The 19,030-nt window shown below is 41.3% G+C and overlaps 1 protein-coding gene across 1 annotated transcript in view; it reads left to right on the plus strand.

Moving 5' to 3' along the window:
* The first annotated feature begins 374 nt into the window (after window positions 1–374).
* Window positions 375–19,030, plus strand: part of ALG8 (ALG8, alpha-1,3-glucosyltransferase) — a 28,220-nt gene continuing 9,564 nt past the window's right edge. The window contains exons 1-6 of the mRNA XM_010853230.1: window positions 375–502; window positions 5,057–5,135; window positions 11,517–11,710; window positions 14,600–14,709; window positions 15,694–15,761; window positions 18,490–18,616. Coding sequence (XP_010851532.1) covers window positions 408–502; window positions 5,057–5,135; window positions 11,517–11,710; window positions 14,600–14,709; window positions 15,694–15,761; window positions 18,490–18,616 — 673 coding nt within the window. The 5' untranslated portion in view covers window positions 375–407. The remainder of the gene's footprint in view (window positions 503–5,056; window positions 5,136–11,516; window positions 11,711–14,599; window positions 14,710–15,693; window positions 15,762–18,489; window positions 18,617–19,030) is intronic.

The raw sequence follows: 19,030 nt of genomic DNA on the forward strand, positions 1-19,030 counted from the left end.
TTTATCCACTATTACTCTGGGATTACAATTCTTTCCATTAGTACGTGAACGGCTCTACGAAAAAATACAGTTTTCTCTCAGTTAGGTTTCCCAACGACAGGCAAAATCAACAACCAGAGCAGACACCCAACAACTTTGTGAACCAAAACAGAAAAAAAACAGCCTGTGAAACTTAACTTGTCGCTCTGGAAACCGCGCAGACTCTGGGAGGCTGTCGGGGCGGGGCACGAGGCGGGGCGGTGAGGGCGGGAGGGTTAAACGCCCCAGCTCCGGCCTCCCTCTACCTCAGTGGCTGAGCGGCTCGGCGCATGCGCGCAGCTCGCGGGCGCCGCCTCCGAGGACCCTCCCCGCATGCGCGGGGCCGTGCAGGCGGGTCTAGTTGATTGAAAGCTGGCGGCGCCGTAGCAATGGCGGCTTTCGGGATCGCGACCGGCGGTAGCAATTGGTTTTCGGCTTTGGCGCTCGGGGTGACGCTCCTCAAATGCCTTCTCATCCCTACCTAGTAAGGGACCCACACGACCCGGGGCTGGGCGGGGAGGCCCGTCGGTTAGGACGGGCGAGAGTAATCGTGGATGAGAGGAGGAAAAGGAACTTGAAGTGGTGAGGTCGCTGCTACACTTTGCTATGCTTCCCACTCAGCGCTTTAGTTATTTTACCTATGCACAAGAATCTAGTGACCAGATCATAGCTCAGGATAGCTGGAGTCATGTCTGGCACTGATTTTAGTGTTTTGGGGCTTCAGGGTCCTCTTCCTTAATATGCAGGTAAACAGCATCTACCTCCAACATTCATTCAAATACAGTATGTATCAGCTGCCTCCTGTGCTAATATGCACTGTTCTAAGTCCTGGAGAGGCAGTTGGGAAGACATTTACAGTCTTTGTCCTCGAAGGAGTTGGTGGGGGCGGATAGAGGAACAGAAAAGTTTCAGATTGTGATGAGGTCTGAAAGAAGTAGAGAGCGACTACCCGGCAAGACTATACTCAAAAGGAGATGATGTTTGAGTTGAAAGCTGTAGGGTGCAGAAGAATAAGCAATGTGAAAAGTAGTTCCAGGAATAGGAAAGAGTAAGTGAAAAGGCCTTGTGCTAAGAAAGAACTCAGTATTCTAGGAACAGAAAGTGACCATTGTGACTGAAGAGCAGTAAGGAATGAGGTAGACAGGGCCAGATCACTCAGGTTTAGACCAGTGTGTGACACATGGACGCAAAACCAAGACTGAAAGCGTGGGAACAGCCACCAGGTGTATACAGTGGGTACTCAATATTTATTAATGTTGGCGTCCACATTCTGTTCATCCTAATTTTTCTCCTTTGACTTTTTCCCTCTTTCCTTTTCTCTCTATGGATCTCCCTACCCCAGTTCCCAGTTTAGGATTTGGTTTACTGGTATCCTTTAGTTCAAGATCTTGGTGACCTCTTGTTGGGTATGAAAGAGCTGTGTGTATAGAATGTAAACATGTACTGATGTATATATAAGCAATGAAGTATTTATGTAGGTTTAGCAAAATGAATTACAGGAGCTTGGGAAAAGAAGGGGTTTGGCAGTTGAACTTTGCAGAACTGAAATAAAAAAACATCTTTTCCTTTTAAAAGCAAATTGGAAAAAAATCTTTCTAAATATGAAGAAAGTTCCTTTCAAATCCGAATGAAAGGGAATTTTTCTTTTTAACTGTGTATATAAATCGACATTCCTTGCTTTAGTTACTTCAGCCCAGAAATGTGTCTTCAGCGTGGTTATTTTGAATACCGCTCTTGGTCCAGGATTAAGAATGTGTACAGTTGTAGTTGATGGTCTGCTTCTCAAACAGGAAACCCCTGGGATGTGAGAGAGAAGCTGCAGGATAAATGCAAAAGTATTCACCAAAATATTTTTGTTGTCGTTGTTCAGTCACCGACTCTGCGACCCCATGGACTGCAGCATGCCAGGCTTCCCTGTCCCTGTGCCTTTTTATACAGCTCATGGGGTTCTCATGGCAAGTATACTGGAGTGGTTTGCCATTCCCTCCAGTGGATCACGTTTTGTCAGAACTCTCCACTATGACCTGTCTGTCTTGCGTGGCCCTGCATGGCATGGCTCATAGCTTCATTAAGTTACGCAAGCCCCTGTGCCACGGCAAGGCAGTGATCCATGAAGGGGACCAAGATGTTTACTAAGTGCTATATTATGAACCAGATACTGGGGCTGGGTACTAGAGAGGAGGGAAAAAATGGATATGATCCCTAAGGCTACAGAGTGTAGGTTTGGTTTGGGTTTTTTGGCTGCATCGTACAGCTTGCAGGACTGTAGTTCCCTGACCAGGGGTTGAACCTGGGCCCAATGGCAGTGAAAGCTCTGAGTCCTAACCACTGGACCGCCAGGGAACTCCTATGTAGTTTAGTAAGGATAGCAGGTCCAGAAACAGATCAACACAAGTGTATAATTACATAACAATGCTTATGTTAAGTGTTATGAAGGGAAAAAATGAGATCTTATAAGAAGACTAACAGGGAAGACTTATTTAATTAAAGTGATGGCAATAAAGTACTTTTTAAAGTAGATTTATTTATTTATTTATCCTTATTATTTTGGCCATGCCAGGCAGCACATGATATCTTAGTTCCCTGACTTAGGGATCAAACCCACGTCTCCTGCAGTGGAAGCTTGGAGTCTTAAGTATTGGACCGCCAATACTCTGGAAGTCCCAGAGACTCACTTTAGATTGGGTAGCAGTAAAGGTCTCTGACATATATTGAGGCCTGAAAACATACCTAGTAAATGTCTTTTGTTGAACATATGTGTGCATTTCTATTGAGTATCTTGGGGAGGAAGAAATTTTCATTTACCCTTCTGGCCAGGTTTTTCTGGCTGGTCTATGAATTAAATTAACAGGAGACAGATTAATAGGAGACAATCAAATAAAAGTGTAACAGCATGTACATGGGAGAGACTCAGGATAACAGAGTAACTTGCCAAAATGACTGAAACCTCCACCTTAAATACTGTCTTCAACTAAAGACAAGCAGGTGTTAAGTGTAATGGTTTGGGACTGCAAAGGGGAGAAAGGCAGTCAACATGGAGATGGAAAAGCAAACGCTTGGTAAACAAATGTTTGCTGGGCCATGAAGAGACAGTGGGACAGAGTGGACTCTGATCTCTAGGCTCTGATGAATTTCTTCCACCACACCTAGCCCATATTCTTGACCAGTATCAGTAGTGATAGCTCTATTCCAGGAACAAAGCCCTTTATATAAATTCGTTGGGCCCTTAAGAGGGTGCTAAAAAAGGATTCCTGAGTCTTCTGTTTCTTAAAAATAATTAGCTTAAATTAATCCTCTTGCCAAAGAGACACATTTTGCTCCCCTACAAGTATATATCTAGAAATGGAAATGTTAGATCATAAGATCATTTGTGAATTGTGATTTTGAGAAATCTGTTAGGTCATAAGATCATTTGTGAATTGTGATTTTGAGAAATCTGTAGGAGATTCAGGTGACATTGTCAGCAGGAAGTTGGAGATGCCTCTCTCTAGAACTCAGGAAAGAGACCAAGGTTGTATATGTGATTTGGGAGTCACCATTCCACAGTTCATAGTGGAAGTAGTAAGTGTGAATAAGATTGTCCAGCGCAGAGTAAGCTGAATAGAAAGAAGACCAAGAACTGAACATAAGGGAACATGGGCTTGATGAATATTGGAATGGCAAGCCATGAAAGAGACATGGAGGAGCTTGGCTAGGAAACTCATCACAGAGTTGTCATTGTAGAAATGTATGAAACATTAGAAAGTGTAAGTCATGTTCTGCTGTGGAACTCATTGACTCTGGTGAGTGGTTAATTCAGCCAGAATGTATGGAGCCCATCCACACACATATCAGGTGCTGTGCAAGATGTGGAGGGGAAGTACAGCAGTGAGCAAACAGAAAAATAAGCTTTTGCTAAAGAAGAACAAAGGGTGGCTGAAGTGCACCCCAAAATATGCCTCTTTGGCGTAAGGATTTGGGGGGACCTATTAATTTGAGGAACTACAGATACAGGAGAAGCTCTGAAAGCTGTCAAAGTTACTTTCAATGGAATACATTAGAAAGGGGGCCTGTATCTGGAAGGTAGCTCTTACCAGAGATCACTTTTTCACCTAAGAGACTTACCCTTGAGTTACCTTCGCCTGTCTTTGAAGCCTCAGCCCGCTTCCCCTCTCCATAGCTCTCAGAATAGTGAGATGAGCCTCAGTCATCTGGCTACCTTATGAGTCTCATCTCATATCTTCTGGGACTTCTGTACATATGTAAATAATTCAAATTGTCTTTTTGGGGGACTTAACCTGGTGGTCTAATGGTTAAGACTCAGTGATTCCACTGCAGGAGGTGTGAGTTCAATCTCTGGTCAGGGAACTAAGATCCCATTTGCCCATGGTGTGGCCAAAAATAGATAAGTAAATAGAAATAATTTGTCTTTTTTTTCCTCCTGTTATTCCACGACTGAAGTGACTTAGCAGCAGCAGCACCATTCTGTCTTATGTCAATTTAATTCTTAGGTCAGCCACAGAACCTAGAGGGGTTGAAGGGAAAACAGTTTTCCTCCCCTATAGGGCACATACTTAGATATATTTATATTTAGTGAGTGGGAGACTAGTAAACAGTATTTGGAGATATGGGAAAGACAGGGCCATTTCCCCTCCCCCCCCTTTTCTGTCTCATGAACTTACCTACTCATCCCTGAATATCCAGCTTTTGTGAGTCCTTTTCCAGATCATGAATCTTACTAACATTGTTTATGAACAAGAATAAGTCATCTCTGAGCAATAGCCTGAGGGCCTCCCATGAGAAAAAGTATGGGCTTTTAGGTCGGCCTGTGGTTAACTTAGAGACCCTTTTCACTTAGATTCCCCAGCTTTTCCAGAAGGAAGTCTGGCCTCCAAATAAGTGAAGTGTTTCAGGCTTATATAGTACCTATTTTTGTCTTTATAGGATAGTGAGCTGTGACTATGTAAGGTGTGTCGATCATTTAAAAGCATAATTTTAGAAATGTGAAATTGATAAATATTTTGAGCTCTCATTTTATTCATCTGGTTGTTTTGCATAGCCATTCCACAGATTTTGAAGTACACCGAAACTGGCTTGCTATCACCCACAGTTTGCCGATATCACAGTGGTATTATGAGGTAAGTTGATAATTTTCACCCTTATCATACAAGTATTACTGATATTAAAAGAGTTCCCCCTGTGATCTTAGGTTGAATGGATCGTTAAAAAAACTTGTATTCTTTCCTCATGTTACCAGACCAAACTTGGGCCCCCTTGCCTGGCACACACAAAACCAATCAGTCTACTGACCTGGGTTATGGTGAAGGAAAATACAGTGTTTATTGCAGGGCGCCAAGCAAAGAGAATGGGCAGCTAGTGCTTGAAAGACCTGAACTCTCCAGTAGCTTTCAGGCAAGAGATTTTAAAGGTAGCAGTAGGGGGTGAGGGTCACAGGGTACATAATCAGCTCATGCGTATTTTTCTGATTGGTTGGTGGTGAAGTCATAGAGTGATGTTTAGTTACTTAGTTAGTTAGTTCAGTCGCTCAGTCGTGTCCAAGTCTTTGCAGCCCCATGAATCGCAGCATGCCAGGCCTCCCTGTCCATCACCAACTCCCAGAGTTCACTCAGACTCAGGTCCATCGAGTCAGTGATGCCATCCAGCCATCTCATCCTCTGTCATCCCCTTCGCTCCTGCCCCCAATCCCTCCCAGCATCAGAATCTTTTCCAATGAGTCAGCTCTTCACATGAGGTGGCCAAAGTACTGGAGTTTCAGCTTTAGCATCATTCCTTCCAAAGAAATCCCAGGGCTGATCTCCTTCAGAATGGACTGGTTGGATCTCCTTGCAGTCCAAGGGACTCTCAAGAGTCTTTTCCAACACCACAGTTCAAAAGCGTCAGTTCTTCAGCGCTCAGCCTTCTTCACAGTCCAACTCTCACATCCATACATGACCACTGGAAAAACTATAGCCTTGACTAGATGGACCTTTGTTGGCAAAGTAATGTCTCTGCTTTTCAATATGCTATCTAGGTTGGTCATAACTTTTCTTCCAAGGAGTAAGCGTCTTTTAATTTCATGGCTGCAGTTACCATCTGCAGTGATTAGAGGATCTTAATCATCAACCTTCTGGTTCCAGCCTGGGGTCTATGTGCTGTGGTCAGCATGTAGTCACCATCATCCACCAACTGAGGGTATTAGTTTCTGCAGAACAACTCAAAGATAGGAGTCCAGTTGTTATCTATATCCCTTCAGGAGGATCTAAAAGTCCTGTGACTATTGTTCTAATCATTAACTCCTTGAGTTTGCTCTTTGGAAGGCCAAACAAGAAGTAGGGGTTGTGGAGAATCTTATACCTGAGTAGACCCCACAGGATTTTGTTGGTTTCAGCCCCCTCTTTTCTTTGATACTCTTCAATTCCTAAGGAGAACATGGTGGGACAAGAAAGGGAATAAAGGGACTTCCCTGGTGGTCCAGTGGTTGGGTGTCTCCGTGCCAATGTAGGGGACAGGGGTTCAATCCCTGGTCCAGGAAGATCCCACATGCCACAGAGCAGCTAAGCCCGTGCTCCACAACTACTGAGTCCACGCTCCCTAGAGTCCATGGTCCACAGTAAGAGAAGCCACTGCAATAAAAAGCCTGCACTCCACAACTGGAGAATAGCCTGCACTTGCTGCAGCTAGAGAAATCCTCACGTAGCAACAAAGACCCTGCACAGCCAAAAATAAATAAAATTTTTTAAAAAGAAAGGGAATAAAGTTTTGGATAGAAAGGTTAATCACAAACTCTGCAAGGGAGCTTGGTTTTAGAAAGAGTCAGTTTCATTCAGTTCTGCCCTCTGGCACTATTAGGGGACCCCTTTACTTCAAAATGAGTTTCCCAAATTTTACATGGGGAATTATAATATTTGTCACATCCTTTTTGAAAGAATATTGGATAGGGAAAGAAGGAAAATTAGATTCTAGGCCTGGCTCTGCAGCACCTAGAAAATATATTTCATCTCTCTGAGCCTTGATTTTTCATCAATTATATGAGGATTTGGAATGAATTATCTCTAAGATCCTGTCTCTCCCTAACATTTTGTGATTTATGAGGACAGGAATAATGAAATGTGATGTGTAGGTATCTGGCAATATACAAACCATTCTCTCCCATTATTATAAAAACCATGTCTGTGTTTTTATTTCTGGTATGAGTTACTAACTTACATCTGATACTTCATGGAAAACAGACGTTAGCTCAGAAATTACTTGATCAAAAACAGCACTCTGATGTCAGGGAGGTTTTTCTTAAGACAACTGCTAAACTGTTTCTGTGAGTTTGTAGTTGCCTTTTGGATTTTTAGGTCAAGTCATAATAGACCTTTGTACTGAAAAAGCTTGAGAATAATTGATCTAATTGACTAAATTCCTCTTCACATAATAACACTGCAAGTATTTAATAGGAATGCTAAGGAACTGTAAGTAAATAATAATGCAAACCAGTGAGGAAACTTTATGTGTGGCCTAGTTGTCAAGAGGCTGGGCTGTGGTTCCAGACTGTCTAGATTTGACTTTCAGCTCTGCTGCTTAAAACCTGTGCTGGGCAGCCGTGGGTAGGCTGCTTGACCGCTTAAAGCCTCCGCATCACCAACTATTAATATTAGATGATAATAAATAATTATTGGGATAAAGTGAATATAATGTATGTGATGTACTGAGAGTAAAAGTGCTCATTAAACATTACTAAAGGTTCTTAATAATTAGCATTATTAATATAATAACTTTCAACCTATGTATGGAAAGTCAGTCCCTTGTCTCACCATTTTTTCCTTTTATCTCTGACTATTCCTTCTTGGTCTCCTTTGCTAACTCTTCTGAATCTAAATACTCTTTCAAAAGCTGGTTTCCTCTGGGCTTCTCTTTGTGGTTCCTTTTTCTTTTAATATTCTTTCATTCTTTCTGGATGTTCTCTCCTTTACTCCTATAATTTTCACTACTACCTATTATTTTAGTACTCCTGGAAGTATATTTAGGCCAGAGCTGTCACTTGTTATTCATTTATTTTAGATACAAGAGGTTTATATGAAAAGAGATTCTAGTAATGGTATACTTCTTTGTTCTTCCTGCTCTCCTCAGCAGTAACAATGAAAGAAATCAATGGGGCAAAACTCAGTTGTCAGTGAGGCTGACAGAGGGATGGTAAGGTGTCTGCTGTGGGTTTGGAAGGGTCTTTGTCATACTGAGGAGAGTAGATATTGAGCAGTAGATTGCATTGTAGAGCCTTCCTTAGCCATGGCTTCTAACCTTCCTTTCTGCTCTGACCTCAAAAGGATTGCTCCCTTGGTTTGGAAAGACAAAAACACCCAAGTAAATATTTGTGGAATGAACACAATTGTTTTGAATCTTTGTTGACCTAAAACAAGTAGACTGACAGTTATTTTTCCAGCAAAAATTGGACTTACTTAAGATCAACAGAGGCTTCCCTGGTGGCTCAGATGGTAAGAATCTGCCCGCAGTACAGGAGACCTGGGTTTGATCCCTGGATTGGGAAGATCCCCTGGAGAAAGGAGTGGCAACCCACTGCAGTACTCTTCCCTGGAGAATCCCGTGGACAGAGGAACCTGGCAGGCTACAGTCCCTGGGGTTGCAGAGTCAGGCACAACCAAGCAACGAACGCACACACACAGACACACACATAGGAAATCAACAGGAAAAAAAAAAATCAACAGAAAATTGCAATTCAGGGTCTTCAACTGTGGCAAGGTCCCTGCACAGCAAGGGCAGGAGAGCTCTTAGAAAGGGGGGAAAAGGAAGTTGGGAGGGCTGTAGTAAACAAAGAGCCATGGCTTTTCATCGGCTTGAGTTGTGGCAGCCTCGCGTTGGCTGAGCCGGAGAGACTTTCTTCTTCCTGTTGGGCTCTGCTGTCCTCCTGGGGCCTGAGACCTCCCCGTTCTGGTCAACATGTAGTCACCATCCTGCACTGAGTGAGGGTCTTTGCTGTTCTAGTAGCTTCCTGAGCTAATGCATTTGGAGTCAGGAGACACAGAATATGAGCCCCAGCTCTACCACATGTAAGTGACAGAATTGGTCACTTGGGAGGAAATGTGAGCTAATAGCTTGCTTGGCTTCCCAGAAGCTGTTTAGGTCAGAGGATGGCTCTAGCTGGAAGTTCCTGAGGTCAGGAGGACCTTCTGGGCTCGGCGTGGGAAGTCTCAGTGGGGAGAAGCAGCAGCATATGAGAGGATCTGAGGTGGTGTGGGGTTAGATATAGCACGGGAAGGACAGGGACACTGTTTTGGGAAAATGACTATCTCTCGGGCAGCACCTGTTCCTTTTCTCAGTCCTTTTAATGCTTCCTTTTCCCCGTTTTATTTAGAATAATAAATATGTCGATAAAGTAGAAAAATTGTTTAGACTTCCAGTAAGATAAATGGCTCTTTAAGGGTAGTGTGAGCTCTGACATAGAAACTGTGGCTGGAAACCATGGATGTTAATAGTCTAAATTCCTGTTGAACTTCTTGAAATTATATAGACCAGTAATTGCTAAACGTTAAAATATATATATATATATATATACACCCTAGCAAGAAGTCATTTTTAAGCATTTACTACCCAATATGTCTTTATAAATAATAAAAGTACTACTGTATTAATATACTTTAAAAATAAAAATTAAGAAGGATAAGATTAAAAAATAAAATTTCTAATATTACTTTCCATTTTTCAGTGGCTCATCTTGTTTATATCCCACATTGGAGATTTGAGATTAGTGAAGGAACATTTCATAAGGGAGAATATAGTGGGTGGTTTTGTAGATTTGTAGATTGAGTGCCCTATACAGAGAGCCTCTGAGCTGGATCAGGGCTGAGGCTTTTGCATTTTATACCTGCCCGGGGCATAAACAGGCTGCTTCTTATTAGGACCTAAAGTTTTCATTCTTCCTTATCAGAAACAAAGAGCTAACAAGTTATTTGAGTGTCTCTTGCCTCATTTTATAACACAGGAGAGACCCTAAATAATAGTCCCTGTGGGCACCAAGTTAGTACCAAGTGAACCCTTAGTGTACTTCCAGAAGGAGCTGCTGCTTCTGCTAAGTCACTTCAGTCATGTCCGACTCTGTGCGACCCTATAGATGGCAGCCCACCAGGCTCTCCTGTCCCTGGGATTCTCCAGGCAGGAACACTGGAGTGGGTTGCCATTTCCTTCTCCAATGCATGAAAGTGAAAGTGAAGTCACTCAGTCATGTCTGACTCTTAGCGACCCCATGGACTGCAGCCTACCAGGCTCCTCCATCCATGGGATTTTCCAGGCAAGAGTACTGGAATGGGGTGCCATTGCCTTCTCCGTCCAGAAGGAGAAGAGCTTTCAATTGAAAAGAGCAACAGGTGCAGAGTAGAGAGATAATTGCTATCTCAGCTGTTTAGGTATAAGATCTAGGTTTAGTTTTAGGGACAAGTAATGGAAATAGTAATCACTTTTGTAAATTATAATAAATAATATTTATCGATACTTAGTTTGTATCTGATTCAGCACTATACACACACACACTTATATAAGATGTAATGAGATAACTTATGAGGTGAGTACTACCATTCTTGTATGAATGTAGAAACTGAAACAAAATACCAAACTATAGCACCATAAAGTTTATATATAGTTTATATGTTTTTGTATAGTTTATATATTTTTCATATGATTTATATTTTTATTTAATCATTAGCGACTGTTTATTCACTTAACTAATGACTGTTCTTAATATATCAGGAACTTAATGTTCAAGATACAGAAATGACAGAGTGGTTTCTGCTCTGAAGGGTCTTATAACCTAGTGGAGCAAAAGATAAGTAGATCAGTCTAGCATTTTGTTATTTATAAATAGATTTCATATGTATTATCTCATTTAGTCCTCACAGTATCTCATCTTACAGGTAGAGAAATTGTGTCTCTGGGACAGAACTTAAACCCAAGCTAAAGAATCATTTGTTATGCCTTAACTCTATTTTGGGGGCTTTCCTGGTGGCTCAGTGGTAAAGAATCCACCTGCCGATGAGGGAGACATGAGTTTGATCCCTGAGTCAGGAAAATACTGTGGAGACGGAAATGGCAACCGCTCCCGTATTCTTGCCTGGGAAATCCCATGGACAGAGGAACCTGGCAGGCTGCACTCCATGGGGTCACAGGAGAGCTGGACACAACTTAGCAACAAAACAGTAAAGCTCCCTTTTTATATTTAGATGAATAGAACCGTGTCATAAGCAAATTCATTACTACAAGGTTTCAAATTAATTTGTTTTGAAGTACAGTTGACTCTAAGGAACTTGAAGACTATATTAAATAACTCAGGAAATGACTTTTAGTGTTCTGTTCAGTCCTAACAGAGATTTTTCTATTTATGGCATATTTTAAGTGTAATTTCATTTTATGTGTGTTTTGTTTTTGTTTTTGTTTTTGAAGACCAGAGAATGAAAATTTCCAGTCTTTGTATCTTCTTTGTTTATTCAGTTACTTAGGATATATTCTGTCTTCTGTTTTTACCACAGGCAACTTCAGAGTGGACCTTGGATTACCCTCCCTTTTTTGCGTGGTTTGAGTATGCCCTGTCACATGTTGCGAAATATTTTGATCAAGAGATGCTGAATGTCCGTAATCTGAATTACTCCAGCTCAAGGACCTTACTCTTCCAGAGATTTTCTGTCATCTTTACAGACGCACTCTTTGTGTATGCCGTCCATGAGTAAGTCTGAGAATGCTATTCCGTGTGGAAGATGTTGAGGAGATGGTATCAAATAGTATTAACCTGTTCTTCACTGTGGGCAAACGAAGTTCATATAATAGCAAATGCTGGGACATTTGTAACTGTTGCGTTTTAAACTGCACAGTGAGTACTTACAGCTAGCAGTCTAGCTGAATCTTGTGGGGAAAAAAATGGGGGTTAAGGTGGGTTACAAGGTAGAGATAGTACAAGATTGTGAATGTTGTGAAAAGTAGGCCCAAGTAGAGTTCCAGGACCATTTCTCCTGCCCAGAATTGCTCTACATGCCTCTTTCCTATCTTGTAGCAGGCCACCACATGCTGCTGTGACCTCCCCTATTCTTTAGGATACTCTTTAGGATACTCACATACACACCACACAGCACACTCATGCACACACACGCATAGTGCTAACCACCAATGGAGTGTCCATTCTAGGAAACTCAAGACATCTCACTGAGCGCTTCTAGTTGCAGTCTCCGGATTCATTCCTTCACAAAGACTCTTCGTTAATTTTAAGCTATGTTTATATCGTATACTTTTATGTTTTGCACCTTTTACTTATAAATTACTTTTAAGTAGTTGAATACATATATGTAGAATGTTTTGCACAGTGACTTCCAAATAGTGAGTTCCCAGTCATTGTTGGTCTCTATTCTGTCCTAATACTTAAGCCTACTCATATGATTGTGACAGAGAAGTAACTCTGTTACTAGTGCCCCTTGTCATAAATAGATCATTTCTGTTTATGTGGCCTTCTCAAGTGAACCTCTTGCCCCTTACGGAATAACTCCTGTTTGGCTCCCTGACCTTCATTCTGTGTATGACCTGGCAAGAGTTGGAGGAGAAGGTCATATATCATGTACTCCTTTTAACTCAAAATCTTTAAATTCATGCTCCCAGGGAAAGGGTATGCAGGCAGCGAGAAGGAGGAGAGTTCATTTCCATCTACAGTGTAAGAGAGAACAGCTAACTAAGAGAAAACCTTCAAACAAGGCACTCTGTGTAGATTAGTAACTTGCTTCATTTTCTCAATTACCCTATAAGGTTACTCTATTTATGAGGAAACTCAGGCTACAGGCAGGAAAAGCAGGACACCTTTCCCTAGCCCCTGTCCAACTGCATCTTTATTATGTCTGCTTTCCCTTTTAGCTTTCTTTGTTTTCAGGATTTGCTGGTATTCAAATGAAACACATTAAAAAAAAATCTTTTCAAAGAATAATACATCCTTGTTGTCAAAATTTTGGAAAACAGCACATATACAGTGGTTCAGACGGTAAAGAATCTGCCTGCAAGGTGGGAGAACTGGATTCGATCCCTGGGTCGGGAAGATCCCCTGGAGGAGGGCATGGCAACCTACTCCAGTTTTCTTGCCTGGAGAATCCCACGGACAGAGGATCCTGGCGGGCTACAGTCCTTGGGGTCACACAGTCGGATACGACTGGGTGACTAACACTTTCACTTTCGCTAAAGTTAACAGGAACCCATATTCCTCCACTTACTGCTATCACTATCAACATTTTGGTGCCTATTATTTCAACCTCTTTTTGTGTCTGAATATAATTTTTACAAAATAGAAATGGATCGTACAGTTGTCACCTGCTGCTGTCGCTTAATCACTGTATTCTTTACCTTTAAATGACATACATTTTTTTATAGGAGTTTTTTAAATTATTTGGGTAGTTGAAAGCTGCAAGTTTGTGTCTCTATTCTTTTTTTTTTCCCTATCCCCTCCACCACTCTCTCCCAAACTCTCGCCGGCCTATTCTTAATTTGGCTGGTTTGATGACATATAATTTAGAATGTAGTGTTATCCTGGTCTGCATTTTTTTAGTCTTACGGACTAAAATAGTGTGTGTCCTCTCAGTTTTCAAAATTCTTTTGGGTTTTTGGTTTTTTTAATTTGTTTTATTAAATGAAGACTTTGTTTCAAGTCAGCGTAGCTGAGAGAGACACGAAACTGGCCCTGAGGACTTTCTTTGTGCTACCACCTTTTTAGGTTTAGGAATGGCATGGACACCCCAATCCTTGTTTCTAATGAACCGACAGGGAAGCAACTAAAACTTTTGTAACTCCCTGGAATTACTTGGGAACGGTGACACCCAAGGGCACTTTAACTGAAAAGTTGTCCGTATCACCAGACCTGGATCCTGTCACCTTTCTTTTTCTTCCCTGTTGATAACTGGCAACATTGAGCTGTGATTTGGGTGCAGACCTATTGAAGGGCTACAAGAAAGTCTCCTGGAGTCTCTTCCCTCCTTTTTAAAAAGAAAACCTTCCATGGTCCTTGGGAAGTAAATATTATACTCTTAGTGAAAGCATCTTGGATATACCGAGTGCTCCATAAATAGTAGCGTTATTTCCTTGATCTTTTCTCTCCTCATTCCTCCATTTCTTCCTTTTTTTCCCCTTCATATTTGGATTGATATAAACCTTAGTTGGACTTCCCTGGTGGCTCAGACGGTAAAGCGTCTGCCTACAATGCGGGAGACCTGGGTTCGATCCCTGGGTCGGGAAGATCCCCTGGAGAAGGAAATGGCAACCCACTCCAGTACTCTTGCCTGGAAAATCCATGGATGGAGGAGCCTGGGGGGCTATAGTCCATGGGGCCACAAAGAGTTGGACACGACTGAGCGATTTCACTTTCACTTTCAAACCTTAGTTTTCCAACTGCTGTTCAGCCTGAATGTTGCTTTTCTATCATTCATTTTCAAAATAAAATAGTTCCACATTAAAAAGAAAAGAATGGCATGGACAGCTTCTCATGAATGGCTAATAAAACACCACAGAGTGTATCAGAGCACTCTGTAAAAGTACTGCAATGTTCTAATGAAGATGTTGTTTCTGATTCTTTCCTCATGTTCCAATTTAGGTGCTGTAAATGCATTGATGGGAAAAAAGCAGGCAAAGAACTTACAGAGAAGCCAAAGTTTATTCTGTCAGTACTACTGCTGTGGAACTTCGGGTTGTTGATTGTAGACCGTATCCTTGACGTTTTATGCACTGTTCCCTTATTTATTTGATATGTACTAAAGTATAAGATTAATTCTTTCTGTAATGATGATTCTGAAATGTGAGCTGCTTTTGAAAGTGGATGTGGGATGGGTTAGTCAGTTCCCCAAACTGTGGTCTCTACTCAACTTTACCACCCTCTGGTTGTAGAGCACTTTGTCCCTGAAAAGTTAGTGATGATGTTCGAGAATCAGGTAAATCACCAGGAAAGCAATATACTGGGACTTATAACTGTCTTTAGATTAATCTAATATACATATCTGAAATAGTTTATATTATTCTAAATACCTTTTGTAGAAAAGGGCCTATCACAGTATTGCATGTGGAAACAAGGCTTCCTGCTTTTCTCCCCTCTTGGCTTGCCCCATGTTAATAGGCAAAGTTCTTAAATCCAAAGGGTCTGAATGTAACTAAAATCCAAATGACCGAAGCCAGATTTCTAGTTTTCCTAGACATAGCCAGGTGTAGGTGAGAGCACCTAGACCTTGGTTTAGGTGTGACCTGGACTCAGATCTCAGTTTTGTCATCTGAGTGGTGATAGGCCATAAGTATAGTAATGCTCTGGGCTCTGACTACCTCACAGGTTCATTGTATGCTTACTGACAACGAAATGCTGCATGAAATGGCCTTTGGTAGCTGTTAGGTCCCTTCCTTTCTCATCCCTGATTCTAGAAGACAAAACAAAAAATACTCCTTTAGCTGTTCATTCTTTAACTTACAGAACATATGGGAAAGTTTCCTGGTTTTCTTCTTAAACATAAATTTTAATTTAAAAGTTCATCCAGAATTTTACAATTTATACAAAACACTTTTATGCAAAGTCCAAACTGGTAGTAATACTGTTGTCTTTAATTTACCTGTAAAATAAGCACCTGTAACTTTGATGCTCAGTCTGCTGGCACAGTTCATTGTGAATTTGGTATCCTCTGTTTTCCTTCCTTGACCTAAGTCCAGATATTCATTTCCAGTACAATGGTTTTTTATCTGGATTAATGCTGCTCTCCATTGCACGATTCTTTCAGGTAAACACAGAATAGGCTAGTTATATTAGTTTGGTTTTTAGCTTGTAAAGGTGATAGGTAAATTTATTTGACCAACTGTTTTCCATTGCCAAGTGCTATTCACACTTGTATTGAGTATTTCTCACAAATTCCATCTTCTCTTTTAGTAATACTTTTTTCCATTTTACAGATGAGAAAATTATACTCTAAAAACGTGTTAGGGTGTGGCAGGCCTGAAATAAACTTGAGTTTCTATATTTGGTTTGGATTGTCCAGAAAGGAAGTCTTCCATAGTTTATACAGAATAGTAACTATGATGGTGGGGCCTTACCCATCAGAAGCATGTAGCATAGTGTAATGGAAAGTATGGGATTTGGAACCAGAAGACCTGGGTTGAAATCCTGAATAACCCAAACAAGCTGTGTGACTCAGACAAGTAATTTAAAAGCATTGGCATTGGGTCCATTATATATAATATCTTATTGAGTAAACCTTGCAACTGTTGTGTGAAGTTGTTAAAATTATCCTCCTTTCTTTAGAGGAGGAAAGCAGGTAATTTAGATTTCTGGATGTCTCCTCATCTCTGGGATTGGGTTTTAGGAATCTCCAGGGAATATTGATACACCATCAGGTTTGGGAACCATCAACCCAAGGCAAGTCTTCCGACCCTCCCAGCCTCAGTTTTCTCATCCATAAAATAAAATTTACCCTCGATACATTCTGTTTATTAAATGGGGCCACTTACCTCACAGGGACTTTGGAAAGATCAAATTCAATAATCTGTTTTAAAGTTCTTTATCAACTATGAATGTCTGGATAAGTTTTTTTTTCTTTTAACCATTATAAGCCACACTATCCATAGATCATAATTGGTGTTCAATGAGTGAAGGGTGAATGGTTGTTGAACAAATGAACTAAAGTTTAGCTGTAGAACCCCAGCTGGACTTTCTCTGAATCTTAAATAAATAATAAAACTGGTGGAGAGATTTAGAAGCATCCCTTTGGTTTTGCCTTACCATTGCTGATTCATCTGTTCTAGACCACACCTGATGAGACAGTGAAAGGAGGAACCTGGCCTTTCACGGTCCCTCTGGCAGTTTCTTTGCTGAACCCCAGGACCATTATCTCATTTGGTCCTTCCAAAATTCCCGTGAGGTAGGTAGAATTCAGACTTCTCTAGTCATAGTCAACTCAGTTTGGAGGGTTGTTTTTTTCCCCCCAGAATCAGAATGCCTTTAATTCTCCTGGGTGGTTTGTTAGATCAGGTACTGCTTGCTGCCTTCAGCCCAGTCGTCCTCTATGTTACCTAATATGTAATGTGCGATTTAAGTGATTCTTTGTTAGCATAGTTTATCTATAATTATTCATACTCTGATTCCCAGATCTTCTCTGGAAATCAGCTCCAGCTATTGTTTAACTATAAGAGAGTGAAGGTAATTAACATCTTTGGGTCCCTTAGCGAGAATTTGTAGTGTGTTGTTATGCCGATGTATTTATACCTCAACATCAAACTTAGTACTTAATAAATATTTGTTGAAGTAATGAATTTATGAACCCACTAGGCTCACTGTAAAAGCTGCTGCTGCTGCTACTGCTAAGTCGCTTCAGTCGTGCCCGACACTGCGTGACCCCATAGACGGCAGCCCACCAGGCTCCCCCGTCCCTTGGATTCTCTAGGCAAGAATACTGGAGTGGGTTGCCATTTCCTTTCCAATGTATGAAAGTGAAAAGTCAAAGTGAAGTCACTCAGTCATGTCCGACTCTTAGCAACCCATGGACTGCAGCCTACCAGGCTCCTCCGTCCGTGGGATTTTCCAGGCAAGAGTACTGGAGTGGGGTGCCATTGCCTTCTCCAACTGTAAAAGCTAATTGGAATCAATTCCTTCTGTTCTTATACTGGTCTTCCCTGCTGGCTCAGTGGTAAAGAATCCACTTGCCAAGCAGGAGATGTGGGTTTGATCCCTGGGTCAAGAAGATCCCCAGAAAGGGAAATGACAACCCACTCCAATATTCTTGCCTGGTAAATCCTATGGACAGAGGAGCCTGGTGGGCTATAGTCCACGGCGTCACAAAGAGTTGGACATGACTTAGAGACTGAAACACCACCAGTGTTATATTTCTCATATTGTACATCACATTCCTAGAACTTATTTGTCTTGTAACTAGAATTTTGTGCCTTTTGACTGCCTTTATTCAATTCTCCCTCCCCCATTTCTCACCTCTGGCTAACTACAGGTCTAATCTTTTCCCTATGAGTTTGTTTGTTTTTGAAGTAATAATTGGTCTACAACACTGTTAGTTGCTGTTACATAACATAATGGCTCAGTATTTCTATCCATTTCAAAATGATCACCACGGTAAGTCTGGTTACAATCTGTCACCATACTGAGATGACAGATATAGTTGCTGACTACATTTTCCACACGGTACCTTTCATACCCATGATTCATTTGTTTTGCAACTGTACTTCATCTCTTAATCTCCCTCACCTATTTCTCTTCTCCCCTCACCCATTTATCTTAACCATTTTCAAATACAATAGAGTTCCTATACCCCTTCACTCATTTTCCTGTAATGTTACCATTGTATGGTACATTCATCAAGACTAAAAAACCAACATTGATACATTCAGATTTCACCAGTTTTTCCACTAACATCCTTCTATTCCAGGATCCAGTCCAGGATGCTACATTATGGTGTTTAGTTTACCCTGAATTTTGAATTGATATTTCCCTTTTCAATCTTCTAGAAAAGGCATATGGAAGGAGCATTTCTCTTTGCTGTTCTCCTGCATTTCAAGCACATCTACCTCTATGTAGCACCAGCTTACGGTGTATATTTGCTGCGATCTTACTGTTTCACTGCAAATAAACAAGGCAAGGTTTAGTGATTGTGTTATTTTTCTTTTCTTTTTTTTTATTTTGTCTTGACTTAGTGGCTTGCTTTTTAATTTTTATTGATTTATTTGACCACACTTAGTATCTTAGTTCCCTGACTAGGGATTGAACCCATGCGCCCTGAAGTGGAAGCATAGTCTTAACCACTGGACCACCAAGGAACTCCTATGAGAGGGTTTTATGAGGCACAGCGGATATCTTTCAACTATTGATCCTATAAAAATGGGTAAAAACCCATTCTTACTTTTCTGCTGCTGCTGCTGTTAAGTCACTTCAGTCGTGTCCGACTCTATGCGACCCCACAGACGGCAGCCCACCAGGCTCCCCTGTCCCTGGGATTCTCCAGGCAAGAACACTGGAGTGGGTTGCCACTTCCTTCTCCAATGCATGAAA

The sequence above is a fragment of the Bison bison genome, unplaced genomic scaffold (genome assembly GCF_000754665.1).
Source record: "Bison bison bison isolate TAMUID 2011002044 unplaced genomic scaffold, Bison_UMD1.0 scf7180017864324, whole genome shotgun sequence".
In the NCBI taxonomy this organism is placed as follows: Eukaryota; Metazoa; Chordata; class Mammalia; order Artiodactyla; family Bovidae; genus Bison; species Bison bison.